Raw genomic sequence first — 17868 nt, 5'->3', positions numbered from 1 at the left:
TTTGGCACTGGCCCAACCTCACCTACCTGTTCTGGGAAACTTCTGGAAATAACCACAAGCACTGTTTTCCTCAGTCACAGCTGCAGTGGCCATGGGAAGAAGATCCATCATGTACAGTACAGTGTCTTGAGATGCAGTAGGTTACCAACTGATGACATCACTAAAAAGATTTCATCTCAGTATGTAATGTATATCATTAATACATCAATGAAAAGTCTAATTAAAGATAAAAAAAATTTCATTTGTTAAAGTATCACTTCAAGAGTTTTAGGTATAGCTTCAGGTGTTTTAGTGATAGGTTGAGTGACTAATATGTGTTTATAGTAGAAGGGTATGCAGTAAAAACAATCTTCCAATTCTCAGGAAAATCATGTTTTTCCAGAATAACATTTTACAAGCAATACATCATCATTACTATTGAATCTAGATACATGATTGCATCGGCCTTCAATTTTATAAGGAACATCTCACATGGAGCTTCTCTCTGAACCAGGACAAATGCCAGGACAGAGAGTGGGCCTGAGCTCACATTTCACAATTAGACTGAGGTTGGTGACTTGACTTCTACCTCTGCTTCTCTGTCTGTGGACATCTGGAAGCCAAGTCTGAGAACTTCAAGCCAGGATGCTACTGACCCAGGGTTCAACTCCACGAGGTCTTAGAAGAGGGGGATGGTAATGTCAGAAAGAGTCCAAAAAGCTGAGTCTTTGCTCATTGCATCATCTGGCTTATAACAGCAGAACAAGAGGGGGAATTCCTTACTCTGGAAAAGCTCTGACTAGTTGCATGTCGTGTATTGTGTGCCAACATTGTTAACTAGGGTGCAACTTCAACTTCCAGTCAGTTTAACAGTTTTTTATTCCTTTGCATGAGGTGAGGTTTGCAACACCGAAAGAAGAGCAACACTACCTGACAGTCTTTACTGTGTATGTGTGTCTCTTCTATTAGCACTGTGGAGCAGGGTCACACAGAGGACATCTTAAACTAGAGTCCTTCAAATCCCCATTTCTAACTCAGTAACAGGAGCGAAAAGGCATGCAGGCCATCCCTGAGGAACGCAGAGAAACTCCATGTACACAGCTCTAAATAACACTGTGCTAAAATAATGGCTCCCCATACAACCATTAAAGTCAATAAGCCACACTGGACTCTTCTCCCTGTAAAACTGCCTTCAGCAGAAATACTGTTTCGTTAAATGCTGGGTATATTAAGTTGAGTGCAGTTATATATGGAAGAGGGTAGTATAGATTGTGTATATTCCCTCAAATTTATTTTGCATAGTGATTTTTACAACATGTGCTGTTAAAAAACAGGTCTACAGAAATCATACATACAGTGAATTCAGGTCCAGGCCCATAATGAGCAAGCCAAGTCAACGGTCTCAAAGCAAAACTCCCTAACACACAGTTTTCTGACAAAGACATGTGAATTGTAAACGTGTTTATATATGACATACAGCATGATTGTGTCTGGACTGTGATCTCCGTGCAAACTATTTCAAAGTACACTCCATTCCAGGGAGACATACACTTTTTAAAATAAAGCAGTTGAAAAGAATCACATCTCTGTTCTTCTGATGATACCACTATAAACACATGCACAGATGAATGGCAAGTTGAGGTCAGAGAACTGATAACATGCCGTCTTCCCATCATTTCATTCCACACTTCAAAAAGCACTGGGTATCAAAGGAAAGATAAAGCATAGCTAGGAATATCCAAGGAGGAAAAACATATTTCTTTTGTTGGGTGAGACACTCCAGTTGTCTTGGCTGGCCTTCAAACTTTAAATCACTCCTCGTGTGTAATAATACTTCTTCACACACACACACAAACAAAATACACAGTGCAATTACTACTACAGAGTTTTTACAAATGCCATTTCCTCTTACTCTAAGAAATGGTTAAGGACTAGAAAACAGCCTTGTCTCAGAGGAGTAGGGTGTCTGAATTTTTGACAACAGATCAGCAAAGGTGATATCAAATCTTATATGCTGCAGACAAAAGTCAAATAATGTCAATGTTGAATGGATCATTACAGAAAATGAGTGCAAGTTAGTAGTGAAGCACACTAGTTGCTCCATTTCCAGGTATCAGAAAATTATACTCTTTAGACAATATGCACACAGATTATTTCTAGCACTAATTAATGGCATATTTGGAGAAAAAATATCTTGATTCTTCTTTAACATTTTTAAGCATGACAGCAATCAAGACACAAGACAAGATTAAGGGTCAGTTTCTCCAGCCCAGATGAAGATTAAACCGAGACTAAAATTAATTTCTAATCATGATTTACAATTCGGGCTGCAATTTAGCCCAAGAGTAGGGTTAGTCCATGTCCAGAAAACCAGCCTTAAATGTATGCATGCAAATATCTGGTCATTTAGATCTGAAAAAGGTGTTCTAAAAGGAAAACAAGTGTTCTAAAAGGAAATTCCATACTTGAGGCTTTGGATTCTAATACTAATGTTGCTTTGCTTTTTAAATCAAACAGTTATGTGACACTAATGTGTAATTAATGTAATCCAATGGTACTAAAAAAAATTGGATACACTTCAGACAGAATATTTTGCAGAATTCTAGTATTTGGACAAATGCCTACTATGTTTGGAATTTCATTATAATAGGTTCCTACTGTATAAGTCTACTTTAAGTCATAAGTGGGTTCTCTTTGCTTTTCTGTGATTCATGGAGAAAGTTACATTATTAGGTTGGCTGATGCTAGCCAGGACCAACCTGTGTCATGAAACTCCTCACAGATAAAATCACTGTTACATTTCCACGGCAACAGATGAGAGGACTCAAAAGAATGGCACCACAAATCACAAACGCCTTTCCCATGACAGAATCTTGAAAATGTTTTTCTCGAGTTCTCACTCAGCCATCCCTCCTTAATGTGGGATACACAGGCTGCCTGCAGTAAAATGTTACATTTTACATTTAATTTTACATTTTGGCATTTAGCAGATGCTCTTATCCAGAGTGACTTACAAAAATGCTTTGTCATCTACTCAAAGAATGTATCCTGGCCAGTACAGTAGATTAGAGTTCCCATTACCATTGAATTACAATACTGCTGAAATTACAAGAATCAATGCTGATACCTAGAACTGCAAAATAAGCATAAGTTCTATATCAGGCAACAATAAGTATAATGCCAAACAATACATGCTAGTAGTTTCAGTTACTCAACAGTAACTGCAAGGGACTCTGCTGCTCAGAAAGCCAGTAGAAGTTCATTCCACAAACTGGGACCATCTAGCCTTGATATTTGTCTTCCATGGGACTTGAAGTATGCTATTTCATGCTGAGCCATACTTGAGGTTTGAAGTACTCAAGGTACAGATTGAGTTTTGACCGTTGTCATCATTTAAGGAGGGGCTGGTCCATTTTTTCTTTGTAGGTGAGCATCAGGGTTTTCTAATCTGATGCAGGCAGCTAGTGGAAGCCAGTAAACGGAACACAGAAGTGGAGTGACATGTTATGAACTTCAGAAGATTTTAGTTCAAAACTTAAAGTCTATTCACTCTGGAATTTCTTTTGATTAGATGTTGTTACAACAAAGCCAGACTTAATGTAATGGTGTCAGATGGTGTCTGTCTGTCTATGTGTGTGTGTGTGTGTGTGTGTGTGTGTGTGTGTGTGTGTGTGTGTGTGTGTGTGTGTGTGTGTGTGTGTGTGATCTTGTCCTTGTGGTTTTTCTTCCATGTGAAATTAATAGCTTGTCTCAGTGCGGTAAGCAGCTATCTGTCTTTAGGAACAGGTGGACATGAGTCAGTCCACTAAGTGGTCAAAAGGTTAAAGTTCAGCTAAGCTACAGTAAAGTTTTCTCACCCTGCCCACTGAACTGGTTGAGGGCAGACAGATCTTATAAAACAGCATTTTTCTCTTTTGTTTTATGTTATCACAGGTTTTCCTTCAAGAAACATTTTGCTTGAAGGCTTTTGTATCCCAATGTACAGCTAGCTTCATTAATTGTTGTGTCACCTTTCTACTGGCTGTTATGGATCAGCTGACTGTTACTTTATTTAATTCTGCATGATGACACTTTAGGATAATTATATTTTCATCAGCCTTATTATTATTTATTGTCTGACAACTTTGTGTCCTGGTAAGATATGTTATAATGTCCTGCTTTCTTACATTTACCTGAAACTTTTATCAAAAGCAACTTACAGTTATGAATGAGTACAGCTTGAGCATTAAGGGTCTTGCTCAGAGGCCCAACAGTGGCAGGGCTTGAACCAGCAATGTTTCAATTATAAGGGAAGTAACTTAACCACTGAGTTACCACTGCCCTTTCTTTTATTGCTTTGCATGCTACTGTGGCAAAACAATTAATGAAGAACTCTGTGTGTCTGTCTCACTCTCTATCTTTAAATCAACACTAATTTCCTGGCATTTGTTCCAAATATCATACAGTTTATGCTCACAGAATCTCAGTCTACTGCTTAAAATTTTAAAGATCCATTTGAGACCATATCTAAAAGGGAAGTTCATACGCAGACACTGTGGTCACTTCAGTGTTCTATGAAGCAATAGTACAGCTGTCAATTTAGTCACAGTGAGGGTTTTTCTAATAAGGTGGGGAATTCTTGTCATTTCAGGAAAGCTTCAGCAGTTTATCATAAAACCACACCCCATAACCTTGGCACACCCTTTGTCTCTCATACGTTCACTCACTTGAAACTCCAGACATTTCAGTGGAAGCTGACCTGTGTCACTTAGAATGATCAAGTAGATAATTCATTATGTAAAAGCCTATCCAAGACACTTCTCAAACTTTGTTCCATTAAATCATGTATTTTGATAGGGAAGTTTTTCCCAATGAGTCGCACAACCACTGGACCACGTGGTGGTCTGATCTTCTGGGTGTGGTCACTCGTAATGCATGTAGATCACTCAAGGCACTATTTTGATGAGGTCACTGACTAGACTGATATATGAGAACAATCCTGAGGAAGTGAGGTGTGGAAGGGGAGGAAGGAGATTTTTAGGTCAGTGAATGGAAGGCATACATCTGTCATTTAAGGTCAGAAACCAAATACCCATGATGATAAAAGGGAAGTATTTAATGTAAATAGCTGCACTGAATGCTATGTAGTGTGACTAAGTATCTTGAAATCAAATGTACTTATTAATTATTATTACAATGACAGGACCATTTTTTGCAAACTGTTCTTTTGGGAGTTCTTCAGTGCTAGGGTCCCCAGGCTTTGGAACACCATCTATATGGATATCTACACACTATCTACATGACTGTTCTTATCTGTCTTTCAAGACCAACTGAAAACTTAGCACCTCTCCCAACACTATCGCTTCTTTACTTCTCTACCTACTTGCTTTCCTACTACTACTACTATTATTATTATCATTATTATTATTGTTATTATTATTATTATTATTATTATTATTATTATTAATAATAATAATAATAATAATAATAATAAATGTTTTGTGTGTGGAGAGTCACCCATAAGTTCTGAAATCTGACCCATTTACAGGCTGAGCACATAGCATCCCTTGGTACCAGGTACTGCCTTGCTGCTAGGAGAGTGACGTAGTGTAGCTGGCAAGCGTGCTTCGTGAATGAGATACGACTCATCCTCTTTAGCATTAAAGTGATTCTTATAATTCGTATCCAAAAAAAACTAACTTGCCAATTTATGCTTTTTAATACTAGTTAGAGATGTTTGAAATGTCATCCACTTCTTGTTGCAATTAAAAGGGGCATTATAAGTATGTGGTGAAGTACACCAAAGGAAATTAGTGTGTTAGGTCTTTGTGTCAAACTCCTTTTGGTTAACCTTCTCATCAAGTAATTATATAGATTTTTTTTTAATGATGTAATTTGAAAAGCATGTCACCCACGAATTCCACAACTGTCTAAAAACCCTAACTAGGTAAAAGTGGCTGGGTTCCTTACACATCTATGGCTATAAGCCCAGGAAGGCACAACTGGCTCACCTTTGGTTGAGAAGGATAGTTCACTTGCGCTATACATTGGTGTTGCCAACTTATGTGAACAGAATTAGGCTGTCAGCTCTCTCCCCAAGCACATTTAACTGCTCTACAATAATCCTTTACACAAAATGCTAAGTGAAGCCAACAGTGTATACCCTAGACGCAACAACAGCTTTGCACTACTCAAAAATATTTATGTTCAAATAAGACTCATGATCATGTCTCTTTAAAACATCGACCCGGAAATACATGAACATCACCGGTCATTTATTGAGTTCTTTTCCGGCCGCTGGAGCCTCGCAGTGAGCGTGGATCTTATCTGTGCTCCACAAAATTGTAAAAAATAAAAAAAATAAAAAAAATGAGTGTCCCTGCATTCATTGACATCACAGAAGAGGATCAGGTATTGAAAGTCTAACGTATATGATATTAACCTGTGAGAATTATGATTGAATATTGTAGAACGCTTTGATATTTTGTAACGCCTTAGCCAGCTTCTTCATGGACTCTAGCCTTAGCTGGTTAGCCAGCTTGCTAGCTAGCTTCCATCATAGACCATTAACTTGTTAGCTAGCTAGCTGGGTTAGCTAGGTGGTAAGCAGTTTGATTTGCTAGCTAGATCCGTTAGGTCTTCCACAAACGGAAGGAATCGTGAATGAAGGAAAAGTCTGGTTACAGTAACTTAGCTAGCTGTGTAGCTAATACTCTAACACGTTATTATTTTTGTTGGCTTGTGTGCGGCTATAATGCGAACAGCATGGTTACTGTCACCGTTGTATTGTTAAATCTACGTGTAGTGCTTAGCTCTGAGGTATTGGCTAGTTCTGCTGCTTATTGAAATGTGCTTGCGTCATTTGACTTTATCAGTATTATTCTTGTCCGCACGAGCTGATTATGGTTGCTGTTTATGGTTGAAGGCTTCCGAGCTCCGGGCCTACATCAAATCCAAAGGAGCAGAAATCTCTGAGGAGAACTCCGAGGGAGGTCTTCATATTGACCTGGCTCAGATTATTGAGGCATGTGATGTGTGCCTCAAAGATGATGACAAGGGTGAGCATGCATCCAGCCATGAATGAGCCTGTAGCCTTGTCTTTATTTTGCACGTAGTGTCTAGGGCTTTTGTGCATATGCATAAATGTGTCTTTGTGTGTGCAGATGTGGAGAGTGTGATGAACAGCATTGTGTCCCTGCTGCTGATTCTGGAGACAGACAAGCAAGAGGCCTTAATTGAGAGCCTGTGTGAGAAGCTTGTGAAGTTCAGGGAAGGCGAGCGCACCTCTCTTAGGATGCAGCTGTATGTGCAGAATGCAGACACCTGCTCATACATCCGTTCTTCTGAGAAGTTCACCTAAGGCTTCAGACAAAATCACAGTTAAACATTAAAGCATGCAATACATTTGAAAGTTTAAAAAATTGGGGTTGTTATAACTTAGGATTTTTTATTGTTGCCATCTCCTTATAAAATTAAAAACAAAATAATGAATGAATCTCATTCATTTTTTAAAATACACAATTAATACAAGCAATACTGCAGTGATTAATATGAAACGTTAGGCACCGGTTTTTATATATGGTTTTTGACTCTCTTCCTTGCCTATCTTTCTTATATTTGTTGAGGGCCTCTTTATACTGTTGCAGTTTTAATTGTACCTTTCTTTTCAACATGGTAGCCTGAGCAACCTGTTCCACGGTATGGATGAGAACACGCCGGTGAGGTACACGGTGTACTGCAGTCTGATTAAGGTGGCAGCTGCATGCAACGCCATCTCCTTCATCCCCACAGACCTGGACCAAGTACGGACTTCAGTGCCATGCTCTTAGAAACCAAATCCCCACAACAGTCATAAAGGAATTAATCAGTGTATATATGCATTAAGCAATAGTGAAGCTGTTACAGTTGATAATTAGAGGTGGAATAACTCTGATCTCCTTTGTTTTCCTGATTGAGGTTCGTAAATGGATTGTTGACTGGAACCTGAACACAGAAAAGAAACACACTCTGCTGAGGCTTGTGTATGAGGCCTTGGTTGATTGCAAGAAGAGGTAACCACACATAGGCACCCACAGACTTCAGCTTTAAAAGGGGGACTTGTCTTATAGCTTGGCACAGGCTTCTCACCCCCGCCATGGGTATTTGGTATCCCACAGTGAGGCTGCAGCCAAAGTGATGGTGGAGCTGTTGGGAAGTTACACAGAAGACAATGCTTCCCAAGCTCGGGTGGATGCCCACAGGTGTGTCTGTCTCTCTATCTATCTCTCTCTCTCTCTCTCTCTCTCTCTCGCTCTCTCTTTCTCTCTGTTTTCTAAACACTCACACTCTCACACTCACACGCCATTTGCCCCGACTTCACAGGTGCATTGTCCGTGCTTTGAAAGATCCAAATACATTTTTGTTTGACCATCTCCTGGCTCTGAAGCCTGTACGTTTCCTGGAGGGAGAGCTGATTCATGATGTGAGTGTTTGTTCAAATGAAGGTGATGAGTTCAAATGCCATTGTGCGAAGTCATATCATTGACATAGATGCTGGAACATATCATATGTATTGCATAAATCTCTGTGAGCCTGTATTAGCTTGTGTGAGTTAGTGATGTGGGTTGTAATTTCACTGCAGATGTTTTACTTCCATTTTTAAACATTTGTTGCTCACCCTTTGGAAATTTTCCCTTTGTCATTTTTTATATATTTCTGTAGAATTCCTTTACTATTGGGTGTACATATTGTGAAACACCAAGATTTTAAATCTTGAAAGTTGATCACCTGTTGTTCTTTGAGTCACAATCCTTCTTTCTCCTTAGCTCCTGACCATCTTTGTGAGTGCAAAGTTGGCAGCCTACGTCAAGTTCTACCAGAGCAATAAAGACTTCATTGATTCTCTTGGTAAGTGGTTTTCATCGACCTGGTAAGCGTTTAATGGAATGTTTTGCCTAAATGAAGTGAGCAGGTCTAACAATTACCAGGAAAATGTGCAAGTTCAGCCTAGTTTTGTTAGTTGTATTATAAATAAGTAGACATGTTTTGATAAAAATATGTTATGACACTGATTATGGGTTAGCCGTTGGCAGATAAATCATATAAAATTCTCATAAAACAGCTGCCAACCAGGGAGGGCGAGGGCTTTCACATGCTTCCTCTGAGGCACATGCAACCCATCACTGCTTCTTTTGAGCTGCGGCTCATACAATGTCAAGCCGCTGTAATACACACTGAGGATATCGTCCGTTCCCTTCTGATGCATGAGCTCACACATGCCCATGATTGGCCATTGGCAGTGTGATTGACAGGGCAGAGAGAGTATGCCACTTCTCCCTTCCTGAGAGCACAGCCAGGCTCCAGGCCACAGAAGTATTTTTTTTTTAAATAAAATAAAAAAAACTTAATTTGCATGGGTGGCAAGTTGATAAATATAGCAACATATCTCTGTCTGAACCAATCTTTGTTTATAAAAACTTTACAACAGAAACTACTGAGGAAAGATACATGAATCAAAACCAGTTTTTTTGTTTTAAAGAGCATTTATTCCCCCCCGGCTTGATTAAGTTGCCTTATCTTTTCATTCTCTGTTGGTCTCCCTCTGAAAGGCAGCAGTTCACTTATGTAGCAGCTGCAACAAAAATCGTGTGGCTGAAACAATGAAAGCCCTCGTAACATTCACATGGGGTTGTGAATGTGTAATTCTGGAGATGATAATTGTTTGTCTAAATTTGCATTATCTGGCCATTTCCTTGTGCATCATTACAGGTAAGAGGTAAAACAACCTTGTGCTTCAAGCGCCTCATCTACCTTCATGTCTGCTGACTGTTGTTATTTTCTCCAGTGAAATAAGCTCATCAGACCGTTAAACACAAGCACACCCTGTCCTTCCCTAGCCAGCAGAGCAACCAGCGTTTCTGCCTAGCTGGAATGTGAGACTCAGCAGTGGCTTTGTTTTGACTTCTGCTCAAAGTGGTTTGTTAATTAGAACTGGGCTCCTCCCTTCCTCTCTCACTGAGACAGTTTAGACCTGTCGTGTTAGCACATTAACAGCAACATTCACTTGCGACGCCTCCCTTGACTCACAGTGAAAAGGGTCATTGGCCCTCTAGTTGCATCAGTGGGAAATGAATGAATGAATGTAAATAAATTTTAAGATAGGTGAAGCATTAATTATTATATTGAGTGAAGGCATGAGCGTCTTCCCTTGGTGTCTGGAGCAGTGAGGAATAATTAGTGTCACTGATAATCGTGAACAGACTGAAGTTGTTTCAGTTGTGAAAGGCCCTGCAGAGATGCCTGAGCATCAGATTAGAAGCACAATGTTTCATCACACTTGATTATTAATATTACCCTCCCAAAACCACTGACCGCTTGATTGGTTTGTTTGTATTTAGGTCTGTCACATGAGCAGAATATGGCAAAGATGAGACTGCTCACTTTCATGGGCATGGCTGTGGAGATGAAGGAGATCTCTTTCGACACGATGCAGCAGGAACTGCAGATCGGCGCTGACGACGTGGAGGCCTTCGTCATTGATGGTAAGGATCTACATCCAGGACTGCAGTGGCGCGGCAGCTGGGATGAGATTACAAGTAGATTTTCTTTAACCAAGAAAATTTACCAAACTGTCTAAACCTCACTCAAAGCTTATTCGTGTCTAGAATCATGTCTGTCTTGACTACACTGTGTGTAATGTGTTTTTTGTTTTGTTTTGTTTTGTTTTTTTCGTTCTTTCTTCTTTTACAAGCTGTCCGGACCAAAATGGTCTATTGCAAAATTGACCAGACCCAGCGTAGAGTTGTCGTGAGGTAAGCTTATTAAAAAGTTTGTAGGTTTCGAATCTTTAATTCTGCCGTATTCAGAGTGGAGGAGCTTCGGTCATGCTTATGATTTATTAACACTACAGAAAGTTAACTGTGTTTTCACTCAGTAAGCTCAACCCTTTAGGGCAGGAGCTGGTCATACACCTGTGGCTTTTTTCCATATACCTTTGATTTCCTTTAATTCCATTCCAATATGTTGTATTTACATTGTCATAATATTGTACCTCAAATTTCATGTAGCTTCCAGAACTTTCTTCTCTGGTTCTGAAACCAAAGCCCTATATAAACAACAACAGATGGACTCGTGGTTTTGACGTGTTTTTCCTGTCTCGAGATGAGTGTTTGACTGCATGCTGACCTGTGTTCACCATGTTCCCCTTGCTCCGTGTAGCCACAGTACCCACCGCACCTTTGGCAAGCAGCAGTGGCAGCAGCTGTATGACAGTCTCAGTGCCTGGAAGCAGAACCTGGCCACCGTGAAGACCAGTCTGCAGACACTCTCTCCTAACGCCTGACCACCCAATCTCTGCTGAAGCCACTCCCGTTTCAGTTTTTTTATATATATATATATATATATATATACACACACACACACACACACACCCACACACCCACCCACATTCAATAAAAGACAAATAATGACCATATTGTTTTTGACTATTTGTGGTTTTGCTACTTTTAGTTTGTTTACTCTGTTTTTTGTTGACTTGCCCAGTCTGTGGGTGCTGTGGTTTGGAGGTTTGCCTGAGGCTTTAGTCTGGCCCTGATCAGTGAGGAAGATCATCGATAGGAGCACAACATGGTGGTGCTGAGGGGTATAGGACAGGCTAATGGCCTTTCACAGGCTATGCCATTTGTGGAGGGATACAAGCTCATGTGCTCCACACCGGTGAGTCTCTGATGTTTCAAGTAATGCCATTGCTCCCATTAGGCACACTTCAGGGAAGTGCTGGATTTGCTAATATGTCAGCAAAATGTTCATTTATTGAAAAGCCTTATATTTAAAAGAAGTGCTTAAAGATTTCTCTTTGAATCAAGTTGTATGGAATTTTGTGTCCTAGCGATCTCCTCATTTCGGTACATGACAGCATGTGCTTCTGGAGAATGTAACCTCTTTTATGTCTTGTAGAGTATGTAGTAATTTGTTTTAGACAGCATTAAACTGTGAGAAGTATGTGTATTTGTGATTGGGTTTAAAGAAAAAAAAAAATTTGTCTGTTCCATTTATTTATAGTATGTCGCTTGGCACTTTAAATGTCTCTTTAAAACCTGTAAGTCAGCCAGGGCTTTTCCTGTTAACCCAACCTCACATCGGTGTAACCTGGACATGACAAAGTGAGGAAAAATGTGGCTTAACTAAACCACATGTAACAGTGACCAACAATCTTCTCTCTCTCTCTTGCTCTCCTTCCTGTCATGCTTCTTGCTTAACAGTTCATACTCCAATGATGTGCTGTTGAGATGTAGCAGTTGTGGTTCATTTCTTCACTTCTGTATGTGCTTTTTCATGACTGGTTTATCAGAATCTAATGCAGGTAACATCAGCACTGGGAAAAGTGGTGTGTAATGGTTTCATAATGTGCCAAATTTCAGCATGATATTTTTGCTTTTACTAAACAACCCTGAGGGGTTTTGTCATTCTCATGTAAATTATGATTTTACACCAAAAAAAAGGCTAATAAAGCTTTTAGCTTTTTGTGTGTTTACTCTAGGTCAATGTATCCTATTAAATCAGCTCCAATGTTTATGATCATATACTTGAGATAAGTGGCGTTGTTCCAGTGCTATAAAATTTTCTCCAAAAGCATAATAGAAGGCAGTTCCCACTGTTGAGAAACGATCCCATCTCCAGAACCCAGCAAGTGTTCTTCCATTCAAGATAAAGTCAGGAATTTCCCATTTCCATCAGTGCCTGGTTGTGTGCTTGTGGCTCAGTGCAGATAGAGGCTTCTTAACTGCATCAACATTCTTCAGTCCGACTCAGCTATTCTCTAACAATGTCCAGACCCTCGTATAAGGACAAAGGTGAAATAGTGCAGTCTATTACTGTTCAATTAGCACAAGTCTCCAAATGGGCCAGAAATATGTCACTGCTTTTGCATAAAGAGTAGTTGGCAAGGGATCATTTGTTTGAGGCATTAACACTAGGATATTCATACTAGTGATTTTAGATGTTTGATGAGAATTAAATACCTTATGAAACTTTTTTTTATTGGGAATATGATGGATTGTTTGCATATTTTTTCTATGAACCATGTTTTACTTGATACTATCCCTTCTACAATAAACTGATGCAAGAATCCAACTTCCCAACCTGTATATAGAGCATTCTAATTCTCTGCATATACAGAACTGAGAGACTGAGTAAACAAAGTGTGTTGTTTCACAGATGCATCATCTTTGCCAGCCAACAGTTTAAAGCACAACCGAGCCATAACTTGATTTTGGCATTTTTATGACAACGGGAATAATTTCGTGATTTATTTATTTATGATTCATTGGTTATTAACGTGGTAATTCAATTAGAATCTGAATATGGGGCCAAAGGTCAAGCTGCAAGGGCAGAGAGCACACGGGTAACGAGAAGGTTTCAGGCCGGAATGACATCAGTGAAGACACCTGAAAATAAGGGGGGGAAAAGCACTCATTATTTAGAGTTTTATTATTATGTAAATAAAATGTAGCGTGAAATTGCATGTGTACACATTAAAAAAGCGGTCCTTTATCAGATCTAATTTGTTCCCGAAGCTGTTTCTAATTCTCGAAAAAACATTAACAATAACTCCGAGCACTTTCGTTGCCACCTAGTGGTTCATTCAGCTTCAATATTTTAGACATTACAATTAATATAATAAGGTTTCCGCCTTGATAGGCTATATCTACTAACAAACTAACTAACTTAAAATGTTAATACAGGTCTAGATTAATATAGGACAGCAATATTCAATTTATTTGCTATTTGTTTAAATAACAAAAATGCCTATTCATAAAGTTGGCTAATAGAATCGGATTTTTATGCGTTGGTGTTTCTCGTGGTGTTCGAGTGACGCATTGCTCGAGTTATCTGGTCTAGAACAGTCCTAGCTTTCCGTGTCGTTTTCTAGGTTAGAAAAATCAATTTGTCAGGTCTGCACAGGTGCTTCATTATAGCGCAGGTGGTGAGGTCATGATTTTTATGCGGTGAACAGAAACTTACCGGAACACAAAGATTTCTCGGCTAAAGCGACAATGCTAATAAATGCGTTTAAGGAATTACCAAACGTCGGAAAGCCAGACCGAAATTAAAACGTAAGTTGAGTCATTAGTTTTTTTTTGTTTCGTGAGCCAAGGCTTTTTAATCATATCCAAACCAACAGATTTGGCTCTGTGTCTTTATTACATTTTCCACGAGATTTGGACAGAGCAACTATTTACTTTTGGTCTTAAGAAAAATATTTTTGCCAAAACCATACAAGGAATCGTTCTGCTTGCCTACAAATGTTTAAAATGTGTCTAGTTTTTCTTGAGAGTAACAGATGATAGGCCTAACAGGTGTATGGAAAGAAGAGTGTGGGCTGTTGTCATTTGGCGAATTTTCCGACTTTCCTGTTTTGCAGCTAAACAGAAATGCTTACATTGCTACTTGTGCTGTGTAATCTTGGATTTTGTGGACAGTGTGCGTTTGCAAGGAACACTGAGAGTTCTGATCTGGAAGACAAGAAAAATCCAGGTGAGCTTTCGTTTTTGATCACTCCCGAGTAAACTGTTCAGAGTGATCCGTAAACGGCACGCCTATATATACGCCTGCATCTGTAGGTCCAAATGAAAGGCCTCATCATGAACTAAGCATTCTGATACACAAATTCATGTAATGATTTTCTCCCTGAACAGTGTTTGCGGAAGGGCAGGAGGCAAGTACTTTCCTAAGACGCCATCTGTTGTACAACCGATTCGACTTTGAAATCTTCACTCCTGGTAATTTGGAGAGGGAGTGTGTTGAAGAAATATGCAACTACGAGGAAGCACGGGAGGTCTTTGAGAATATTCCCGATACAGTTGAGTAATACACTCCTTCATAAAGACAAGCAGGCAATATACAAACATGCAAGATATTTGTTTGTTTTTTTAACTCTTAACATGTAACGTTTTTCTCCCATTAATAAATGTTTTATATAGTTTAACATAAGTGATTAATAGGCTTGTGTAGGCTATATTAGTTGTGTATATGTACGTATGTATATTAGATAATTAATATAATTCTGCTTAAGTTTCATTTCTTTTTCTCTGTTCTCAACAGGATGCTTTCTGGAAGAAGTATACAGAAGGTAAGTTGGTGCTCTCAGTGGGTTTAAGAGACACTTGTCCTCTACTGTTCACCTTACCAGTAATATGGTAATATATATTATACTTGTACATGAGTAGCTGAAAAGGAAATGGCGACCATAATTTTATCATTTGTCTACAGATCTCAAAAAGCCTCTTGGTAGTCAGTAAGGGAAGTATAATCTTAAAGATTCAGCACTCATCAGTCTATCTGTTCACCTGAGTGGTGGTTGCATGTAAACTCATGAGTGACTCATATTAGTGATGTCATGAAACTCATTGCCATATCACTGTTGTTGAACCCTGGGGATATGGTTATGTGAAACCGTCGTTACTGTAACACTCTAAGTAGATTTTAGATGGTGTCACAGGTAAATAACTGCAGTGTATATTGTCTTCAAATGAGTTTTAATTGTTGTAGATCATTGCCCCTTCACTTGGATATGGGACAAGCAATTTTAGATTTGTTACATTACATTATTTATCTGTTATCAGAAACCAAGAGCTGGTAGTTAAATAAACAACAGTATTAATAAATAACCTTTAAGGACTCTCTTATGCCCATATCCTCAGAATAGTTTTTGTTTGTTTGTTTTTGTTTGTTTTTTAGAAAAAGGCAGCATATAGAATTTGTCTTTACCCAGAGTTATTACCCTTCACTTTTGCACTGATAGTTATTTACAGAGCTTAGGTCATATTATATTCTCTGCTGGATTTCTGGTTTTCTCTGAGTAGGCAAACCTAGACCTTTGCCCCTTGCTAATTGACATGTGGGTCTGAAGTTCTGGTGAGGAGTCTGCCATTTCAGCATTTCCTGAGCACATATTTGAATATTTAAAACTACCAGTGCATATTATTGGAGCTACTTCCCTGTCAACAAGTATAATAATCTTCAATGGCTTCACTTTCCATTCAGAATGTCCAACCAACTTATCAAATGTTAAGTTACTGATTAAACCTTATTGTAGAAAATGACAAGTTATGTTGTATTCAAATTCCTGACCATGAATTTCTTTTTTTCTTTTTTTTTCTTTTTTCTTTTTTTTATATATCTATCTAGTTTATACCTACATTCAGCATATGTTTGAGTCAGTTTAGTCTGACACATGGACTAACCAAGGCATAATTCTTATATATGTAACATGTATTTGGGAAAAAAATCTGATTAGGATTCTTATAATTGCTCAGAGGTATTTCAGATGATTTAGTTCACATGTAGTAATAGTACAGTAATAATAGTCAATTTTGGATGTATTTACAGATCACAATCAAAAGCCATCAAAACTTGATGTGACGGCCATTTTGGTGGGTGTCATAGCGGGTGGAATAGCCATCATCATAGTGGGCATCCTCATCTGGTATTCTTGCCAGAAAAAATGCAAACATGATGGTTTCTCTGGGTAAGGCCTTGTACCACCAACATGGGAAAGTTTGGTAATCATCAGTCAGTTTAAAATAAGCATGCAATGTGATTAGTTTAAGGGAAGATGTCTTTTTCATTTATTATATATTACATTAACATGTATACACTGACATTAAATATCACCAAATTATCATTTAGGAAACTGGACTGCTGTGTAAATCCCAGATTTTCTTCAGTGAGCTTTTGTTTCTTGGCCAGAAATAATCTGACTTTAGCATGTGTGTTTGTGTGTGTAATTCAGTCCCATCAGGACCCGGTCTAGGCGTAGTAATGCCTCAGTGATCATCAGGAGGCTGGAGGAGGTCTCTCTGCACCCCATATCTCCCCCAGCCTCTTCGCATGGCATGGACGCACACGGTCTCCCCACTTATGAGCAGGCCATTACTAGGACAGGCCCACACGATGCTCCGCCACCACCATATCCTGGGTATGGACACACACTCGCACAAACAGACATACTAGTGTTGGAAGGGTTTTTTAATAAAAAAAAGACAAATGCACCCACAATTAATAGCAATAATAGATTGGTTTTAATTTGAGATGCCCCCATCTGATCTGAAATATCAGCAACAGAGCTGATCCAGCCATATTCTAATGTGGTCAGCTATTTTAAGTCAGATCAGCTTTCTGAAGTCTGATCCACAGAATCAGCTATTTTAAGTCTGATCCACATCCAGTCCTTTTAAAATATTTTCCTCACTGTCATTAATGCAAGTGTCTAATAACTGATGTGATGGCTTGTGAAAGTGAAGCACCTTAACACAAGCTCATGTGCAGAGCAAAGCCATTTCAAAGTAGAAAACAAAAACAGCATAAAAGCCAATATTTCACCTGGTGGCAACAACAGAGGTGTTTTCTTCAATTCCCAAATGATTAGTGTGTAACTAAATCAAAGGAGTTGTGACACAGTGGCATGCTTCTGACCCAGCTATTTTGAGTGTGTTGCAGGCATCAATTTATAATTGTATACATTTAACAAATAATTTGCCATCAAAAACACTGCAAATCATTTCTTTGTCTTTTTGACTGTTGAATAAAGGTTCGAGTCAATTAACAAACTAAAGGTTTCAGTTTATATTGCATTTATAGAAAGTATCCCAACTTTTCTGGAAATAAGGTTTGTATTTTTGACAAAGTAGCTCATTTAATTAAAAGTAATTCTTTCATGTGCTGTTTTTCTGAGCCCTGCGTTTATCTAATGTATATCATGCTTTGGTGTCTGTAATTGTTTATAAACATATTTCAAAATCTTTACAAAACAACTCCATGTTTTCCACAGGTCCAGAGGAGGCACCCTTCAGCGATAACATAAACATTAACTGGTTATAGCAGGCTTGAGTCTATTCCTAGATTGAACCATAAAATGTAATAGTAATAATA

General features: G+C 38.7%; 2 protein-coding genes across 2 annotated transcripts in view; both read left to right on the top strand.

Moving 5' to 3' along the window:
- The first annotated feature begins 6244 nt into the window (after positions 1-6244).
- On the top strand, positions 6245-12469 carry eif3m (eukaryotic translation initiation factor 3, subunit M). The gene is made up of 11 exons (XM_027026333.2): positions 6245-6369; positions 6884-7016; positions 7122-7260; positions 7637-7760; positions 7915-8009; positions 8115-8198; positions 8320-8419; positions 8763-8844; positions 10335-10478; positions 10688-10748; positions 11155-12469. The coding sequence occupies exons 1-11, from the start codon at positions 6328-6330 to the stop codon at positions 11276-11278; spliced, it is 1128 nt and encodes a 375-aa protein (XP_026882134.2). The 5' UTR covers positions 6245-6327; the 3' UTR covers positions 11279-12469.
- Positions 12470-13632: 1163 nt separating this feature from the next.
- prrg4 (proline rich Gla (G-carboxyglutamic acid) 4 (transmembrane)) overlaps positions 13633-17868 on the top strand; it is a 5037-nt gene continuing 801 nt past the window's right edge. Inside the window, exons 1-7 of the mRNA XM_027026315.2 lie at positions 13633-14051; positions 14360-14472; positions 14634-14797; positions 15040-15067; positions 16327-16465; positions 16730-16915; positions 17768-17868. The exon at positions 17768-17868 is cut by the window's right edge and continues 801 nt beyond it. Of these exons, the coding sequence (XP_026882116.1) occupies positions 14370-14472; positions 14634-14797; positions 15040-15067; positions 16327-16465; positions 16730-16915; positions 17768-17795 (648 nt within the window). The 5' untranslated portion in view covers positions 13633-14051; positions 14360-14369 and the 3' untranslated portion in view covers positions 17796-17868. The remainder of the gene's footprint in view (positions 14052-14359; positions 14473-14633; positions 14798-15039; positions 15068-16326; positions 16466-16729; positions 16916-17767) is intronic.

Source organism: Electrophorus electricus, chromosome 4, assembly GCF_013358815.1.
Source record: "Electrophorus electricus isolate fEleEle1 chromosome 4, fEleEle1.pri, whole genome shotgun sequence".
Taxonomy (NCBI): domain Eukaryota; kingdom Metazoa; phylum Chordata; class Actinopteri; order Gymnotiformes; family Gymnotidae; genus Electrophorus; species Electrophorus electricus.
The sequence above is the reverse complement of the archived record's forward strand: the minus strand, read 5'-3'. Positions and strand labels throughout refer to the sequence as shown.